General features: G+C 38.1%; 1 protein-coding gene across 1 annotated transcript in view; it reads right to left on the bottom strand.

Annotated features, from left to right (window-relative positions):
- CREB3L1 (cAMP responsive element binding protein 3 like 1) overlaps positions 1–17,251 on the bottom strand; it is a 98,934-nt gene that overhangs the window by 13,641 nt on the left and 68,042 nt on the right. Inside the window, exons 6-8 of the mRNA XM_058161745.1 lie at positions 14,713–14,862; positions 11,425–11,483; positions 5,196–5,264 (exon numbers count right to left, since the gene is read on the bottom strand). Of these exons, the coding sequence (XP_058017728.1) occupies positions 5,196–5,264; positions 11,425–11,483; positions 14,713–14,862 (278 nt within the window). The remainder of the gene's footprint in view (positions 1–5,195; positions 5,265–11,424; positions 11,484–14,712; positions 14,863–17,251) is intronic.

The raw sequence follows: 17,251 nt of genomic DNA, 5'->3' as shown, positions 1-17,251 counted from the left end.
TTATGATCTATAAGATGGATTGGAAGGGCAAAAATAGTGACAAGTGAGAGACCCCCACCTTGGGTTAGGAAAGACAACTAATTTATAAGGGGGTCTCTCTTGATTAAGATTCAACTCCTAGCAATTAGAAGGTCCCATCAATGTTATTTTTGTGGCAACACAAGTTATTTGCCATTACCTTTTTCTGAAATGGTTTTCAACTTCCAATCTAGTCTATAGTCCAAGTACTAATCAGTTCTGATCCCACTTAGCTCTTTCAAGCTTGCCAAGCTTGACTAGATGCTGTCATCTGCAGTGGCTTATCTTCTGCTAATATACATCTTCCTAAAGAACCTCTCAGCAATATGATTTCCCAAATGGGACCATGCCCTTTACTTGGCTGTCCATGCTATGTAGTATAACCAGAAAACAAGTTCTCAACCAACAGCCAGCTCACAAGGTCTAGGAAAGAATAGCACTTCCTCACAGACCTCTAAATCTACAGGGATTTCTCTGTCTCCAGTGAACTCAGGGCTCAACTAGTTGTCAGCTCTCTCAACCTTTCCAAACTACTATTAAAGCAGAAGTTCAGGCCCTAATCAGTAAAATGAATAATGAAGGAGAAGCCAGATGCAACAGGGTTGCCTTACCATATTTTAAACTAAGAAAAGAAACACTTCCCTTTAAGTAAACCTCCACCCTCCCCTAATATGACAGTTATGTCTGGAAACTAAAACCACCTAATAACTGTGCTGAACTCTTCCAAGAAATGAGCTTTAGCAAGGGAATCAGGGCATATTGCCTTCCTGACATTTTTTCCCGGTGTCCTTCAAATATTGTTCTCCTTATCTATTCTGCGTCTTTGGCTATAAATGCCTTTCCATAACTCTGGGTTATACCTATTTGACATTGGCATGCATCTCGCCAGTGAATCTAATCCTTGATACATTTCAAATCAACTAGCAGCCAGCTGAGTTGACCTACCATGCAGAAGAGTGAGGACGCTGCATAAGATTGCAGGTGTTGTGTGCACGTGCTCCATGCAGTGTCTGGCCACCAAACTATACTTCAGTACTACTGGCAGAAGAACATCCTCCGTAAACCAAAGGCACTGGACAGTTTATAGAGAGCAGAACAGTTCTGCCTTTGGGTGCAATGCAGTAATGTGGCTTTGGTGCAACAGAAGATAGGCTCCTGCCTCAGCATTGAAATATGGTTGAACTCCTAATTATTTTGTGAATGTAGACTTGAGGAAGGAGCCAATTTGTCCTTCACTGGGTGGGATTCAGCCGGATTCAAATAATTTAACAACCGGTTAAATAATTCAAATAATTTAACAACCGGTTCTCTGCCCTAATGATTTCTTCCAACAACCAGTTCAGCAAACTGCTCAGAAAGTTAACAACCACTTTGGGAGAACTGGTTGTTAACTTTCTGAGCAGTTTGCTGAACTGGTTGTTGGAAGAAATCATTAGGGCAGAGAACCGGTTGTTAAATTATTTGAATCCCACCGCTGACTATATGTAGAAAAAGGGGTTGAGTCAGCCTGACAGAGGACAAGTGCCTAAAGATGCACTTTCTACTTTGTCCATCACCAATAAGGGTCACTCAACACTTGCTGAGCACAGGAATGTGCTCCCACTCTCAGCCCAAACATAAATGCACCTCCCACCCATGTTTCCCAGCTTCAATTCAAAACTGCTATATTCTGACCGGAGACACCTTGAGCTGTTCAGAATGGATGGTCTCCCTCTCTTCTCTCTATTCCAGAAGTAGCCCCAGCTCAGGTTGGTGGCAGTGCCTAAGATGCCTCCTCTGCCCCACTGGCTGGTTGCTGCCTGAGCAGCCATCAGTCTGCTCTGAACTCTGCTGTTTGGCAGTGGTTGAATTTTGATAATATTGCGGTTGCTTCATTGATAACTTATTAAATCGATGAGCTATCCTCCCCATTACCCTACATCACCCAGTGAGTATTCTTTTAGGCTCTGGCCAGATCTGGGTGAAGCATGTTCCCCTTACTTTCCTGATCCCTGCCCAGTGCCCTCAGTACATTAAAACTTTGCTTCACACCTACAATTGAAGAATGGACACTTAAAGTATCAAATCTGGCAGAAATGGCAAAAATCTCTGCTTATTTGAAAGACTATACACAAGAAAAATATATTTTAGAATGGAAAATGTGGATTGATTATATTCAGAATAAGTATCAGATAAAAAAATATCGAATAGCATATGAGTAAATTTAGGAAATAATTTGTATTAGATATATTTCTGAAGGAGAGGGGAATTGAGAGTGTGATTAAGTGTGGAGAGACTAGAGATTATAATTTAGGAATTATTTTAGATTATGATTGTTAGTTTTGATACCCTGCATTTTGTTCTGGGAAGTCGGGGTGGGGGCGGGGTATGGGGAGGGAATTGGGGGGTTGAGGCTAGAGATGGAGTGATGGTGAATGTACAGGGATTATTGAAGATGTATAAATATAATTAATGTAGGGTCGGGTCTGCCCAGTTACCATTTTAGAACGGTGGGGAGGGAGAAAAGAGAGAGTAGGAGGTAGGAAAGAGGAGAAGAGGAAGGAAGAGGGGTAGAAGAGGGAGAAGGAAGGTGTAGGGTGGAGGGAGGAGAGGATGTAGATAAGAGAAGGAGAGGAAGGTTTGGATAGTAAAAGAAGGTAGAAGAGAGGAGTGTTAAAAAGGGGGTGGTGACTGGGCAGGCCCGACTAAATGTATATAACTGTACATTGAATGAATTGTTTGACATGATTGTAAAAATAAAACTTTTTTACTAAAAAACAAAACAAAACAAAACTTTGCTTCACTTCTCTCTCCTTTACTTTTTTTTTTTTAAAAAAACTTGTTTAAATGGCAGCATAGGAACAGGGTTTCTTTGTTTCTATGAAACTGGAGACTACCAGTTCTAGCCTTCCATGGACCTACGGAGAAGCAGGGGAAGGAAAGAACAACCTGTTGCCCTTGCTTTGGTTTATATAGCACCAGAGTTATGATGGCACCATATAACCTCTGGTGGCTCAGACTGCTAAGACAGTCTGTTATTAACACAGCTGCTTGCAATTACTGCAGGTTCAAGCCCCACCAGGCCCAAGGTTGACTCAGCCTTCCATCCTTTATAAGGTAGGTAAAATGAGGACCCAGATTGTTGGGGGCAATAAGTTGACTTTGTATATAATATACAAATGGATGAAGACTGTTGCTTAACATAGTGTAAGCTGCCCTGAGTCTTCGGAGAAGGGCGGGATATAAATGCAAAAAAAACAAACCAAAAAACAACAACAACACAAAGGATTATTGCTGATGATGTTGTTTTAAAAAATGAGTCTGCTTTAATATCAAGGGAGATAATGTGGGAAGAGAGATGAAGGCATCCATGGGTGCCTGGGAAAGCAAAGAAAAGGCACAGTAACTTGTGAGGAAGGAGTAATCCCTAAAAGAAAAAGGCAGGTATTGGTAGAACGTTCCACACAAGAACCCACCAGCCAGATATCAGGTTTGCCTTCCCTATAAGGATGGTAAGAGCAACAAATCAGGTCTTGCCATAATTCCAATTCCAGTTCAGACTGGAATTTCTGTAATTACCCTGAGAAAAGGCTGCAGGCAGCATATTTGAGAAGCAGCTTTGGCTGCAGAATATAATTGCCCTTAGAGGAAACGGTCAGCTTAAGAATTGGTCTGGAAATACATTTGTAGCAGAATTTCAGTACAGTACTAGAGTTGGAATACACCCAGGAAATGTGCCTATTTTTCTCTCTCCCTGCTCCAATTATTCAAAAAGCAAATAAACCACAAAAGTTCAGTCCTGGCTGTCTCAACACAAAAATTCCTAAAACTTACTAACCAAATGCAGCTGATTCATTGCTGGGAAAAAACACTAGAACAGAAGAAAACCAAAATCTTTTTCCTGTAGGGTAATCTAACATCTATCAAAAAGTTACGGGTAGATATGTAAAAGAAATAAATTGCAGGTTTATTTGCTAGACAAATCAAAGAATGCATTAAATGGAATCTCTTGTAGCAGAAGTGGCTAGTGAATCCTGTAGTACTCAACTTGAAGTATTTTTGGGCCTGCAAACTATGTGGCATATACAAATGTTTCAGTTTCAACTACAATAACACAAGAGTTACCAACAGATTTAAACTTAATGTCAACCGCACCGGTTTAGATTGCAGAAAACACGATTTCTGTAACAGAATTATCTATGCTTGGAATGCATTACCTGACTTTGTGGTCTCTTCTCATAACCCCAAAAGCTTTATTCAAAATCTATCCACTGTTGACCTCACCACATTTCTAAGAGGACTCTAAGGGGCGTGCATAAGAGCACAAACGTGCCTACCGTTCCTGCCCTATTGTTTCTTCCCCTATATATATATATATGCTTATACTACCTTGTTTCTCCTCATATATATGTTTATATATTATATAATCTTTTGTGTTATGCTTGTGTATATTGTTATGACAAAATTAAATAAATAAATAAAATAAATAAAATGGAAATTTAGGAGAGATTATATAGAAATATGGATATACTTGGTAAAACTGCATATCAACATGCATGTGTAAGGAAAATTATATACATATATGTGAATATTTAAGAAAAGCACGTAAAGACAATACAGGTAGTCCTTGATTTCCAACAGTTCATTTATTGACTATTCAAAGTTATAACGGCACTGAAAAAAATGACTTATGACCATTTTTCACACTTATGACTGTTGCAGTATCCCCATGGTCATGTGATCAAAAGTCAGATGCTTGGCAATTGACTCATATTTATGACAGTTGCAATGTCCTGGGGTCATGTGACCACCTTTTGCAATCATCTGGCAAACAAAGTCAATGGGGAAGCCAGATTCACTTAAGAACCGTGTTACTAATTTAACAACTCACTTAACAACGGTGCCAAGAAAAGTCATAAAATGGGACAGATTTACTTAACAAATATTTCACTTAGCAACATAAATTTTGGGGTCAATTGTGGTCGTAACTTGCAGACTACCTGTATACAGATTCTGCTGTAACAATTACTTTCAGAAAATCTGGCACATATGCACTATTGCTGTGAATTAAAGATAATCTGCATTATTTATATTACAAAGGAAGAGGTGGAGCTAAGTGATCTTTTTTCTGCTTTCTCCCAACTCTTTTTCTCAACAGGACCTTTTGGTAAAGATAGGAACATTTGGGTTCTCCTCACCTGTTTGCATTTTCTAACGTCTCCACCTTTTTCCACAGTTCATTATTCTCAGATGTATACGTTTCAACTCTGGAGAAGTAAAACAAAATCATGAATATGATGTACACCCACTCTGCTCCAGATTCTAGTTCCTAAGGACTCAAACCAAATGGAATGTTATTTGTGTGAAAGCAATTAAAGTGCACACATTTTGTCCTGTAAATAGAAACGTTGAGAAAGCCTGAGCAGGCTGGGGATTGTGGTGGATGTGCATGGAGAGAATGGAGGATTTTAACCTGTTCTTTTCTCTGCCACAATTCGGACAAAACTGGTCTTTCTGAAGCTTCTATTTACAACTCAAGGAAAGCCTCTATTAGGCATGTGGTAACAGTTGTACACATCAGTCTGTCTCAGAAGACTCCGCAATGATTATTACATTTCATTTCAAAAACCCTGAAGAGAAAACATGCAATTTTTTTTAAAGAGGCGTTTTAAATGAAATTAATCCTAAATTATCAGTCTGCCTAGGCCCAGGCCCATTTTGGCCTCTGAAGAAATTACGCAGCACAACCACTGATATGAATTCCTCTTAGAAAACATGAAGGATTTTCTTCCAGGCCTTGCCCACGGCCTGCTCATGGGAGGCCTTGTGGCTTACTTCTCAGCAAGACAACACCCACCATTTGCACCATTTGAAACTAAAACAGCAATTTTGGAGAGGCCATTTTGTTGGGAGATTGGCAAAGAGAGAAAAATCTACACTTCCGTTCTACCCTCCCCTCCTAATCCCAAAACTGTTCAGGCTTCTCTGGGACTCCTTGGGACTGCTAACATTTCTATAAAGAATTTGTGCAGATTAATTTCAACTGTCTGGGTAATATGTCATCCAGTTTGGTCTTAAGCATTTCTGTGTTTGCTCCCTGCCAGGAAACAGGCTCTATCTGATAAATGTTTGAAGCAGCTTAGCACTCTGACTAAAAATACAGAAATCAGAGATGAGTAAGCCCTAGTCATAAATCCTGTGCTTGTTCTGAGAACTGATATATTGCCTTACAATTAGGAAACATTCAGGGTGGTTAAAAATTATATTAAAGATGACAATAAATAAAACAGCCAAAGACAAATGTAATTACACAAAGTCACCATGGACTCCTTGGGATTTTTATGTGATTCCCACTGTACACAATATGTAGCAAGAAAAGCAAAATGGCTATTATTGACTGCACTGCATTTTTGAGTCCTTCAAAATTACTCACAATGTTTATTACATTTATTTTCATTATACATCAGAAAATAGAATAGAATAGAACAGAATTTTATTGGCCAAGTGTGATTGGACACACAAGGAATTTGTCTTGGTGCATATGCTCTCAGTGTACATAAAAGAAAAGATACGTTCATCAAGGCATTTTTTTTGTAGGCAATAACAATTAGTCCAAAGCAATCCAAGGAGTAAACAACACTCCTAGGTCTTTCACCAAGAGAAGCACCCAATAAAATCAAGTCAAAGACTCGAATATCTCTCAAAAATGAATTTCATTCATAGGACCAGAAAAAAGAAATTCAGCAGAAACTTTCATTTAGGTAGAAGCAGACTTGAGTATAAAAATGGAGATGTGCCTTTTTTGTTATTGGTGCATTTTTCCTCCTTTCTTTGTTCCATCTTATTAAATGAAGAAAAGGTAACAGATTAAACTTAAAAACAATAAAGTAATGGCTATAGATTGGATTAACTTTTAGGTCACAAAACACTTATGGGTTGCTGTGTGTTAATCAGGCTACATTTGGAAGACTGTATCCAGTTCTGGCTACCCCGTTTTAAAATGGACCTTAGAATGAATTCATAGAAAATCAGTTATAATGGTGAATAGGCTAAAAACCAAATTCTATGAGCTACAGCTAGTAGATTTGCACAGGTTTAGCCTGGAAAACAAAATAAAATATAATCGCAGACCTCAAATATCTGAATGTCTGTCATGCAAAAGATGGAAGTGATTATTTCTTTCTCCAAGCCTGGAACCAGTGAATAGAAATTCCAAGGAGGCAAATTTCAGTTAAGCATTAGAAGAAATATACTGAAAGAGCTGTTTGGCAGCAGAAATGGCTGGCCTGGGAGGTGGTGGACTCTTCTTTGCTGGAAGGAATCAGATGGAGTCTGAATAGCCATCTGCAATAGCATCTTGCACTGCTGACCTTGCATTGAGCAAGGAGTTGGATGACATGATGTTCAAGGTCTTTTCCAGCACTATGATTCCATGGATGTGAGCTGTAAACATCTTGGCTTCTTTTCCCTCTTTACTCAGCTATTTGTGCTGCTTGGGAAACTAAGAATTTTTGAAAAAACTAGGGAGAGCACTTTATTTTCCATTCTCCTATGGATTCATTTGCATAATATTACACAGTGAAATTACTGCTTTAAACTGTGTTCTGAAACACACATCACATTCCTCTATTATTTATTAGATGCCTTTAATAAATAAATTTGCTCAATTTATTAGTTTACGAAACCGTTGGACAATGTATATAACAACAAAGCAAACATGTATCATCAGCAAAGAGGTAAAGGACAGAAAGACTAGACATAATCTCAAGATGTTTATTTGACTAACCATAAATAAGTTCTGATTATTGCATGGCTGATGAGTTGCTTAATCATAATTATGCTTTGATACAGCCTCTGAAATATGTGATACTTGATAACATTTGGTGGAAGAATAATTTTCAATCTTCAATGGAAGTAAAAAGAAAATGGAGATGTACAAATGAATAATTATGCTTGCATGAAAATATGATTATTTAAAATTATTTATTTTAAATAAAATAAAATTTATGAGAAGATTCAGAAAGGGTTTGAGCTTGAGATCTCTCAGATTGGGAATTATAATAAGAGTGAATATTTTCTAATAAGTTGGAATAATCTTTTCATATTTTAACCTACACTTCTTAACTTCTTATTAAATTAAGAATTATAGAATCATAAGGCTGGAAGGGACCTCAGAAGTCTTCTAGTCCAATCCCTTGCTTAAGGCAGGAGCCTTATATTATCCCAATCAAATGGTTGCCCAGCCTATTTTTGAAAATCTCCTGTGATGGAGAACCAACAACTCCAGGAAGCAAAGTATTCCATTGCTTATTTTTGTTCTCACTGACAGAAAATTTTTCTTTACCTTTCGGTTGGATGTCTCTTTGACAAGCTTTTACCCATCACTTCTTGTCCTGTTTTCTGATGCCTTAGAGAACAAGTCAATCCCTTATTTTTTGTAAGAGTCCCTCAAGTACTGGGAGATAGTTATCATGTCCCACTGATCCTTCTTTTTGATAGGCTAGACATACCAACTTCCCTCAACCATTCATCATAAGATTTGGCCTCTAGACTCTTTATCATCTTTGTTGCTCTTCTCTAAAGTCCCTAGGGAGATAGGGCGGTATAAAAGTGTGAATAATAATAAATAATAATAATAAATACTTTCCAGGGCCTCAGCATCTTTTTTTTTTTGTATCATGGTGAATAGAACTAGATACAGTATTCCAAGTGTGGTCTCACCACTGTGGTATAAAGTGGTACTATCATTTCTTGTTGTCTTGATGCTATCCCTCTGTTGATGCAGCCTAGGAATGCATTGCCTTTTTTGTTGGCTGCACACTGCTAGCTCATACTTAAGTGATGGTCCACTAGGACACCTGGATGCCTCTCACTGTTACTACTGTTGAGCAGTTTACTAATAGAATATTTTGAAAATCAATAAAGAGAGAGATGTCCTAAAGAACATTTTATTACAAGCTTGATTTGGGGAAGACAATGGATACAAAGAAATTAATTAATTTTTATCAGGTTCGCCTGATTCGCCAATTGCGCCCTTTCCTGGACCGGGACTCGTTATGCACAGTCACTCATGCCCTCGTCACTTCCCGCCTGGATTACTGCAATGCTCTCTACATGGGGCTCCCCTTGAAGAGCATCCGGAGGCTCCAACTGGTACAGAATGCGGACGCGCGGGGGATTGAGGAAGCTCCTCGTAGCTCCCATGTAACACCTCTCCTGCGCGGGCTGCATTGGTTGCCGGTGGTCTTCCGGGTGTGCTTCAAGGTGTTGGTTATCACCTTTAAAGCGCTCCATGGCATCGGACTGGGATATTTACGGGACCGCCTGCTGCCGCCAGTTCCCTCCCATTGTCCGGTGCGTCCAGTGCACTCTCACAGGGAGGGCCTCCTTAGGGTGCTGTCAGCCAACCAATGTCAGCTGGCGGCCCAAGGGGAAGAGCGTTCTCTGTGGGGCCCCCGGCTCTGTGGAACAAGCTGCCGGTGGGACTCCGTCTTCTCCCTGATCTTCGGACCTTTAAACGCGAGCTCAAGACTTTCTTTTTTCACCAAGCGGGGCTGGCCTGATTGATTGATTTTAATAATTGGGGATTTTAGCGGGTTTTTAACAGGGGTTTTATCTTTGTATTTTTATCTAATAGTTTTAACTATACAGCAGTTTAATTAGATTTTTAATTTTGTTATGGTATTTTAAATGGTTTTTGTATTATTGTCGTTTTATTTGCCCTGAGTCTTCGGAGAAGGGCGGTATAAAAATGTGAATAAATAAATAAATTAAATAAATAAATAATAGGGAATAATATCACCCCCTAGAGTCGAGGGGAACCTTTATCCTTTTATGGAGATGAAAGAAGATCTGGCCACAGACATTTGTTTTGAGTCAACTCAATGTCTTTTGATGCAATCCCCTTTTTGAATACACAAGACTAACTGCAGCCCTTCATTCCAATAAATTTGTATATTTTAGACAAACTAAATCCTACCAACATTTATTTAGCTGAACCTTAATGCTCCTTAATCTGAAGTCTTTATCTGCTTTTAAATGATCCAGGTAAATGTGACATGGGATCTATCATCAAGATCTTCTATAGCACGGGTGTCAGACTGTTGCTGTCCCAAGATGTTTTGCGACATTTTCTCCATTCGCAGAGTTGGGATCGGGGTGGCTTGCGCGTGTCGCATCCGGCCCGCGGGCTGCCAATTTGATACCCATGTCCTATAGGTTTTGTGTTTTTGTTCATGGAATTCTTTGAAACAGGGAAAGTGCTAACAGCTTGGAGGGAAGGAATTTCAGTGGAAAAAAATGACATTAAAGAAATAGCAGACCAATCCCAAGCAACACTTCATCATTTTTTTAAAATACCATGTGAGCTTTATTTGTTTGTTAGATTTTTATATTACCTTTATTTCTTCAAGTAAAGATTGTATACTCAATTAATTCTCAGGCCTGCATTTTTCTTCACAACAATCCTATAAAGTGAGTTGGGCTAAGAGAGGGTGACTTACCCCAAATCAACCAGCCAAGTCTTCTAGGGAGACCTATAACTAATGGCCTCCTGGTTTCTAGTCCAGTACCTTAGCTACCACACCAAACTGGCTCTCTAATTAGGCTTTCTAATCAGTCTTCCTTTTATTTTTACTCAGAAAGATTGATCTCTTATGACACATTTATTTTGGCTCAAAAAGCTCTAATCTGTTTTTAGAAAGTTGTTTCTAATATATAATTTTAATCTTTTTGGCTGAAGTTTAAACCTATTACTTTTTACATCCGAACCAGGAAAAAACCCTGATCCTTTATTTTTCTTAAGGCAAACCTTACATGGAGCATTAGGTACCACAACATATAATTTTGTTCCTGACTGCCAAACTGCCCTTTTAGTACACAGCTGGCGGCTATAAGTCATATAATTTTTAAACATATTAAAGAAAATGTCTAGAGGACAAAGGCAAAAGAAAATGACAGAAAGAAACACTAACAGGTCTTATGGTTGCAGGATCCAATCTGAGTCGGTCACTGGGACCAGAGGTTTGTTCTTTCACTCTTTCAAACTCATGCTGGAGCCCATCTTCAGGGAATTTCTCAATCTCCGGGACAAATCTGGAAATTGAGAAGTTCCCCAAAGATGGGCTCCAGCATGAATCTGAAAGCTTGGAAGAACAAATCTCAGGTCCTGCTGACCGACTCAGATTGGATCCTGCAACATTGTCCTGGGACACATATTTGTCTTCATTCACAGTCTTATGATTGCTACAGATGTAATAATGCAAGAAGAGGCAATTCTATCGGGCTGTAACTGAACCAAAACAAAGGCTAGTTTGCCTATTAGATATTAGATCATACTGGAAATCCCAAACAGGTTCAAGAGAAACTAATGACATCACAAGCCTAGCATCAACTTCCTGGGGTCACCCAGAGAAAATAATGGCTTACTTTTTCTCCAAGCACTCTACATATTCTTTCTTCTTTCTGCGACTCTCCTGTGCAGAAATCTAGAATGAAAAAAAGAAATATTAGTTGCACTCACAAGAATAATTCCATATTCGGTAAATATAGCAACCTATGGTCAAATTTCAGGCAACACCAGAAACTGTAAGAAGTTTCCCACAATTACACAGGAGTCCCCTTTGAATCAGTCCCCGCTGAACCTTCCTCTTGTGATTTATGTTGCTGGACAAAAGAGTTGCTTCATGAATATTAGCACAGTTGACAGATTGTGGTTTTAGACCAGGAAATGGCATGAATTCTTTCCCAGCATTAAAGTTCCAATTTAATTTGGGGAAAGGGGGTGTGCTTCTAAATTAAGAGACAGGACAGTTGTTTGTGGAAGCTGTCTCAGAGGAAGGCTCTTTTAAAGAAGCTGCCAGGAGAAGATGTTTGTGATTTAAGGAGATGTCATCAGGTGCAATATATATACACATTCACAGATGCTGCAAATCATCTTCTCCCTTTTGAATCCAGATTACTACACAGACCTAGAAGATAGACTGAAATGTTATGACTATGGTCAGGGCTGGCTCAGGACATTTCACTTGAGGCAAAGCAAAAAAATGTGTCCATCCCAATTCCGCACATAGAAGCCAATCCAAATGATGGTTGACTATTATTTCAGATTGGTGGTAGTCCAGCATGCTCTACCATATCTTAGAATAACAATGGCAATTTGGAGATATATAGCAGATTGCAATATGACTATGGCTAAGACTTTGGCTTCTCCTGTCTGAAGCAAGTGCCTGACTTTGTCTAATGACAGGATCAAGTCTATCCATGAAACAACACTCTCTTATTGATCACCCATAAATTGTCACAATTGGCAGACAATCTATATAAATTGCATGCATAAATTTCTTGGTCTTGATCCCAGCGTTAATTTAGTATCAGTACAAAGTGACCTAGATGGACTAACAGAATTATAGAACTGTAGAGTTGGATGGGATTATAAGGATCATCTAGGCCAGTCCTCTGCAGGGTTCAGGAGAATCAATTAATCCATGAAGTTGTTTGTCTAATCTCTTCTTAAATACTTCGAGATATGGACCACCCACAATTTCCTTAAGTAGACTTCTGTTGTGCAGAGCTTACTATCAGGAAAAGTTTCCTTATATTTAAATGAAATCTTGATAGCTAGCTGCAGCTTGTATCTGTTATACAAGCTGCAGTATAATACAGTATTATTTTCTGTAATACAAGCAGTATGCCTCTTCATAGCATTTTTGCTGTTGCATTCTTGTACTGGTGACCATTAGCCTCTGGTTAAGCAATTTTAAGTCTGAACTCACATGACTCTTCTTGTATGCATATGGTCGAGATGAGCATATGTTTTATTTTACATTTATGCTTTTATACTATATGCAAAAATAAAAGTTCCTGGCATCTTCATTTTCAAAATTCTTTCAAATAGCGGTACTAAGGGAGAACTGGAAAGTAACTGCCAGACTGAGTAGACAATAGTGTGACAGAGAGACCGATAGTTTGCTTGGTATATGCATATGTTATCGATTAAGTTGGATTGTCTACTCACATTAATTTTCTCCATATTTGAACCATCTTCCTAATGCATTATTCTATAAAAGAATTGACTTTTTACTCCTAAACATTTGATCTCAGGCTACACTGCCCAATCCAATATATAGATTTCTCATAATCTCTACACAGATCTATCTTGGCTGACATAAATTGTATTTCAACATATCTGGAGATTGGCAAGACCACTCTAGGATATCTAATACTGTACAATATTTCGCCTCAGAGACATCTCATAATGTTCCCACAATATTAGTATAGCACATTGTCTTCTAAGGTTATGCGAGAACTTTATTTTAAATACATATTGATGAATCAAGTCTATGTTATATTCAGAATGCAATCAGCCTGCATACAAATGACTGTGGCTTAACTTCTTGGTGGATCAGAATTGCTAAAAGAAGCTGAATCATTCTTGCCAGATGGATTGTACCTTATCTTGGAGACTATGTTTGATTCACAGAAAGTGACTAATACATGCTGTTGGTTCATGAAAACTCACATTTAGGAAGGAATCCACAATTATGGATGCGTGAATCAGTAAAAATCCTGTCCAGTTTATTGTCTGAGTTACTGACCACAATTGCAATTTGATAAAAGGTTTTTTTTTTTTTGCAATCTTTGCAGGTTTTCCAGACAACCTTTCCCAAATTTAAATATTACTAATAATAGTTCAAGAGTTAGGAAACGGAAATATTCTACATGAAGACAATGGAAAACTACTCCCATACTGTTGGTAAGAAAATTGGGTCCAGTTATTTGCCAGGAGTATCTTTACCTTTTTATTGCATTAGTACACTATTTTCAGCAATGTGTTTTCTTTTCAAAATTGTATTTTGTTTTTGTAGATTGCAGGAAAACATTAAATGTTAGCTAGATTTTAAAAATATTTTTAATAGTTCATACTGCTATGCAGTAGACAGAAATGGAACATTCAACTTTGCAGATTCACCCTTATTTAGAATCAGTATTGTAGACATTTTCTTCTAAATTCACTTGGGTAAAAAATACTTATTGGGCAACCACCTGATGGAACTAAGTTTAAATGTTGTACATTTTGAATGTGAAATAAGACATTAATATGATGTAAATGCTTCTTATTTTGACATGCATACACATACTTTATAGCAAGTGTGTAAAACTGGAGGCCCATGGGCTGGATGCGTCACTCGTAGGCTACACCCACCTCAGCTCCGCGAATGGGAAAAACATAGCAAAACATCATGTCATGGCAATGTGACATGGTGAATTTGACACCTGTACTTTATATAGTAATGTTAAGGTTTTTCACTACTAAGCCCCTGCTAGTTAATTTATTGTTTCTCTGGTCTCCATTTATTTCAGCTTCCCCTATCCTGAATTTTAGATTACAATATATCCTCAGGGATATATTTCCTGCAAGCAGTTTGCACACTGATGACAGGGAACAGAGAAATTGATAGGCAAGTAGGTAAACTGGTAGGCCAGTAGATAGATGATCAAAAGTCAATATATGTTGGAATTCCAAAACCTATTCCTTCAGATTCTTGATTCCTTCCTCAATTAATAAGGTGGCTTTGAAAGGGTCAATCATTGCATGATTAAATATTACTGAGTGAATAGAAATCAAGGTAATATCTGCATCTATATTTATATATACCTCACCCCTGCCTCTCTAGCCCTGTTCTTTACCAGTCTTATACAGTTGGAAAAACAGACCTTGTTCTTGATCTTTCGCCTTACTCTCTTCAGTGCTTTCTCTTCTGCTTTAGTCAAAGGAAGCTTGGTTGGGATGGGATAGCCCTCAGCAATCAAGGTGCGCTTTTCCTCCTCAGTTAGGAGCAGGGGCCCTGAAGTCCCTTGTAGTTTCTGGGAACAAGAGCAAGAGCAAACCATTTTCCCAAGATATACATTATAATCTTACCCCATTTTTTGTGTGTGCAAAATAATGCATTGTCAAAAATCCTACAATGTAAGCATGAGCACAAGGGCTATCAAGGAACGAGAAAAAAAGGGAAGGGAAAGGAAATTCTTGTATATTCAAATACAACAATATTTAAAGAATTTCTAAAATAATACAGCATTAACATCATAACATTTTAAGCAATACTTAGTTTTGCTAAGTTTTCAAGGAGAGATCAGCTGGGTCTCCTGGGCCAGAGTTCTTTAGCATAGACCATAATCATGTGGCTCCGTGACTCCTGACTTGGAAGGGCTTCCTCAATTAATTTTGTTCGCATGTTAAGATTATGTGAAATAAGGTTATTTAAATCCTAAGCCTTTAAAGATAAGGGCTGAAGTACCAATCTAAAACCACTCAAATGTCTACAAACACAACCTCAAAAATCCAATTCTAGACAGAATTTTAAGTCACCATTTCAGGTGAAATTTTCTGATGAGCTTTTATATAAAGTATATTCTGGAGCAACCTAGCCTCAACAAAACCTAAAGTTATGCGGGAAGATGGTCAGATCTATCTTTTAAAAAAATCCATGATGGAGCAAATGAAACTAGGCAAAAGCATACCTGGTCTTAGCTATTTGACACACAATAAGGACAGGCATTTCCAGGACACTCCCAAATTGGACAACCTAATTTAAAATAGATTAAATGCCTAACAAAGATCATGAGTGCTTCTAGTGAAGCTCCTGGAGCAAGGGTTAGAGATTTGAACCCAGAGATATTGCCCAGTCTCTGCACTGCAAATTTGTAGGTTTCCATCCTATCCCTTATCCTCCTTTTCCCTCCTGTAGACATGAAGGAAATAGATGTAACTTTAGCCTTGTTCTGCAGTGAACCAACACTAATGCTACTGTCTAGAGGGACAGATGGAAAACAGCAGAAATGGGAAAACTAGGAGGGAGAAAAGCTGGCATGGAGATGGATGAGTGAAAAACTAAAATTGGAACTGCAAAAGAGGGTATCTTGCTCAGTGTTTCCTCATTCCTTCATTTAATCTGAATTAAACTCAAGTGCCTTTTGTTTTTTCCTATATTACAGATCTCATGTACCCATTCAGAAACTCCATGGATTCCCTAAGTTGAGTTGGAAAAAGAAAGACCAAGCTCAGTATAATTAGCATTTTGATGACAATTGATTCTAAATTTATGAAGAAACTTTGCTTTCAAGCATACCACAGCCTGATAAATGCCTCATGATGGCACTATTTTTATCTTTCTCATTTCTGAAATACTCTTAATTAGTAACAAATTGTGGTTCTTCCAGTCTGTGAATATTTGAAATGTTTTCACCTTTTACCCTTCTTCTAGATTCTACAATCCATTGCGAATCTTATGCTTTGAGCAGGCAGATAAGTTATTCTTAGTCTTGTCAAGTATTCTATCCAGAGTGTAGACTACCATGTCCCCCTATTGGATAATTCTCTGGCTCTTCTGTCCTCCTAACTTTCTGTTCCACTAAGGTGATTGTCAATCACTTTTCTTCCTATGGATGTGTCATACTGAATATCAGTACCTTTACATACATGTATTTATAGGAATCTGGGGTGTGTGGGTGGGATCAAAATAGCAAAGTAGTGGATGGGATATCACAAGAAAGCTGAGGCTTGCATCATAAGAATTATCAACTTGCTGACTTGAACCCACAGTGGACACTGCTATATGTGTTTATGTATGTCTATAAATTAAATTCATACATTCTATTGTAAACCATCCATCCATCCAAAAACCAAGTTTAGAGTAAAAAAAATTTCTCCCTTTGTCATGCAGTTCTCACATATATTCTGGAGCTACTATACTTAACAAATACAGTATTGCTGGCTCAAAACACCATGGAAACTTTTTTTTAAAATACTCCTTTTCTTTTCCTCAGCTACTGACTTTTCCACTGGGTGTTTTTTCTTACTAATGGAACTGATGCACCATTTCATTATTTGGAAAAAAGATGTCCACCAGACTTAGAAAAACACAGCCAACTGAAAAATTAGAGAGCTGAAGAAAAGAAAAATGGTAATCCTTTTTTAGACTATTCCAGAACTATGGATAAATAACAGAATTTGGAATCAGTTAAAGAGTCAGTATTGATTCTGTGAAGCCTATGTGTTGTGTTCGCCTCGAAAAAAGCAAAGCATAACAGACAATCTGGGTAGTAGCAATTGTGGTAACAAGAAAACCATACTTTGAATGCAGAGCAGAAAAATGCATCCAGAGGTTGCAGTTGTACTCGGTGAGGGTGAATATAGAGCAACACTTTCAATTCTTGCCCTCCTAAAATGATTGCTGGATAATAGGGCAACCTG

Source organism: Ahaetulla prasina, chromosome 1 (assembly GCF_028640845.1).
Source record: "Ahaetulla prasina isolate Xishuangbanna chromosome 1, ASM2864084v1, whole genome shotgun sequence".
Classification (NCBI taxonomy): Eukaryota; Metazoa; Chordata; class Lepidosauria; order Squamata; family Colubridae; genus Ahaetulla; species Ahaetulla prasina.
Note: the sequence above shows the minus strand (reverse complement) of the source record. Positions and strands in the feature narration are given on the sequence as shown.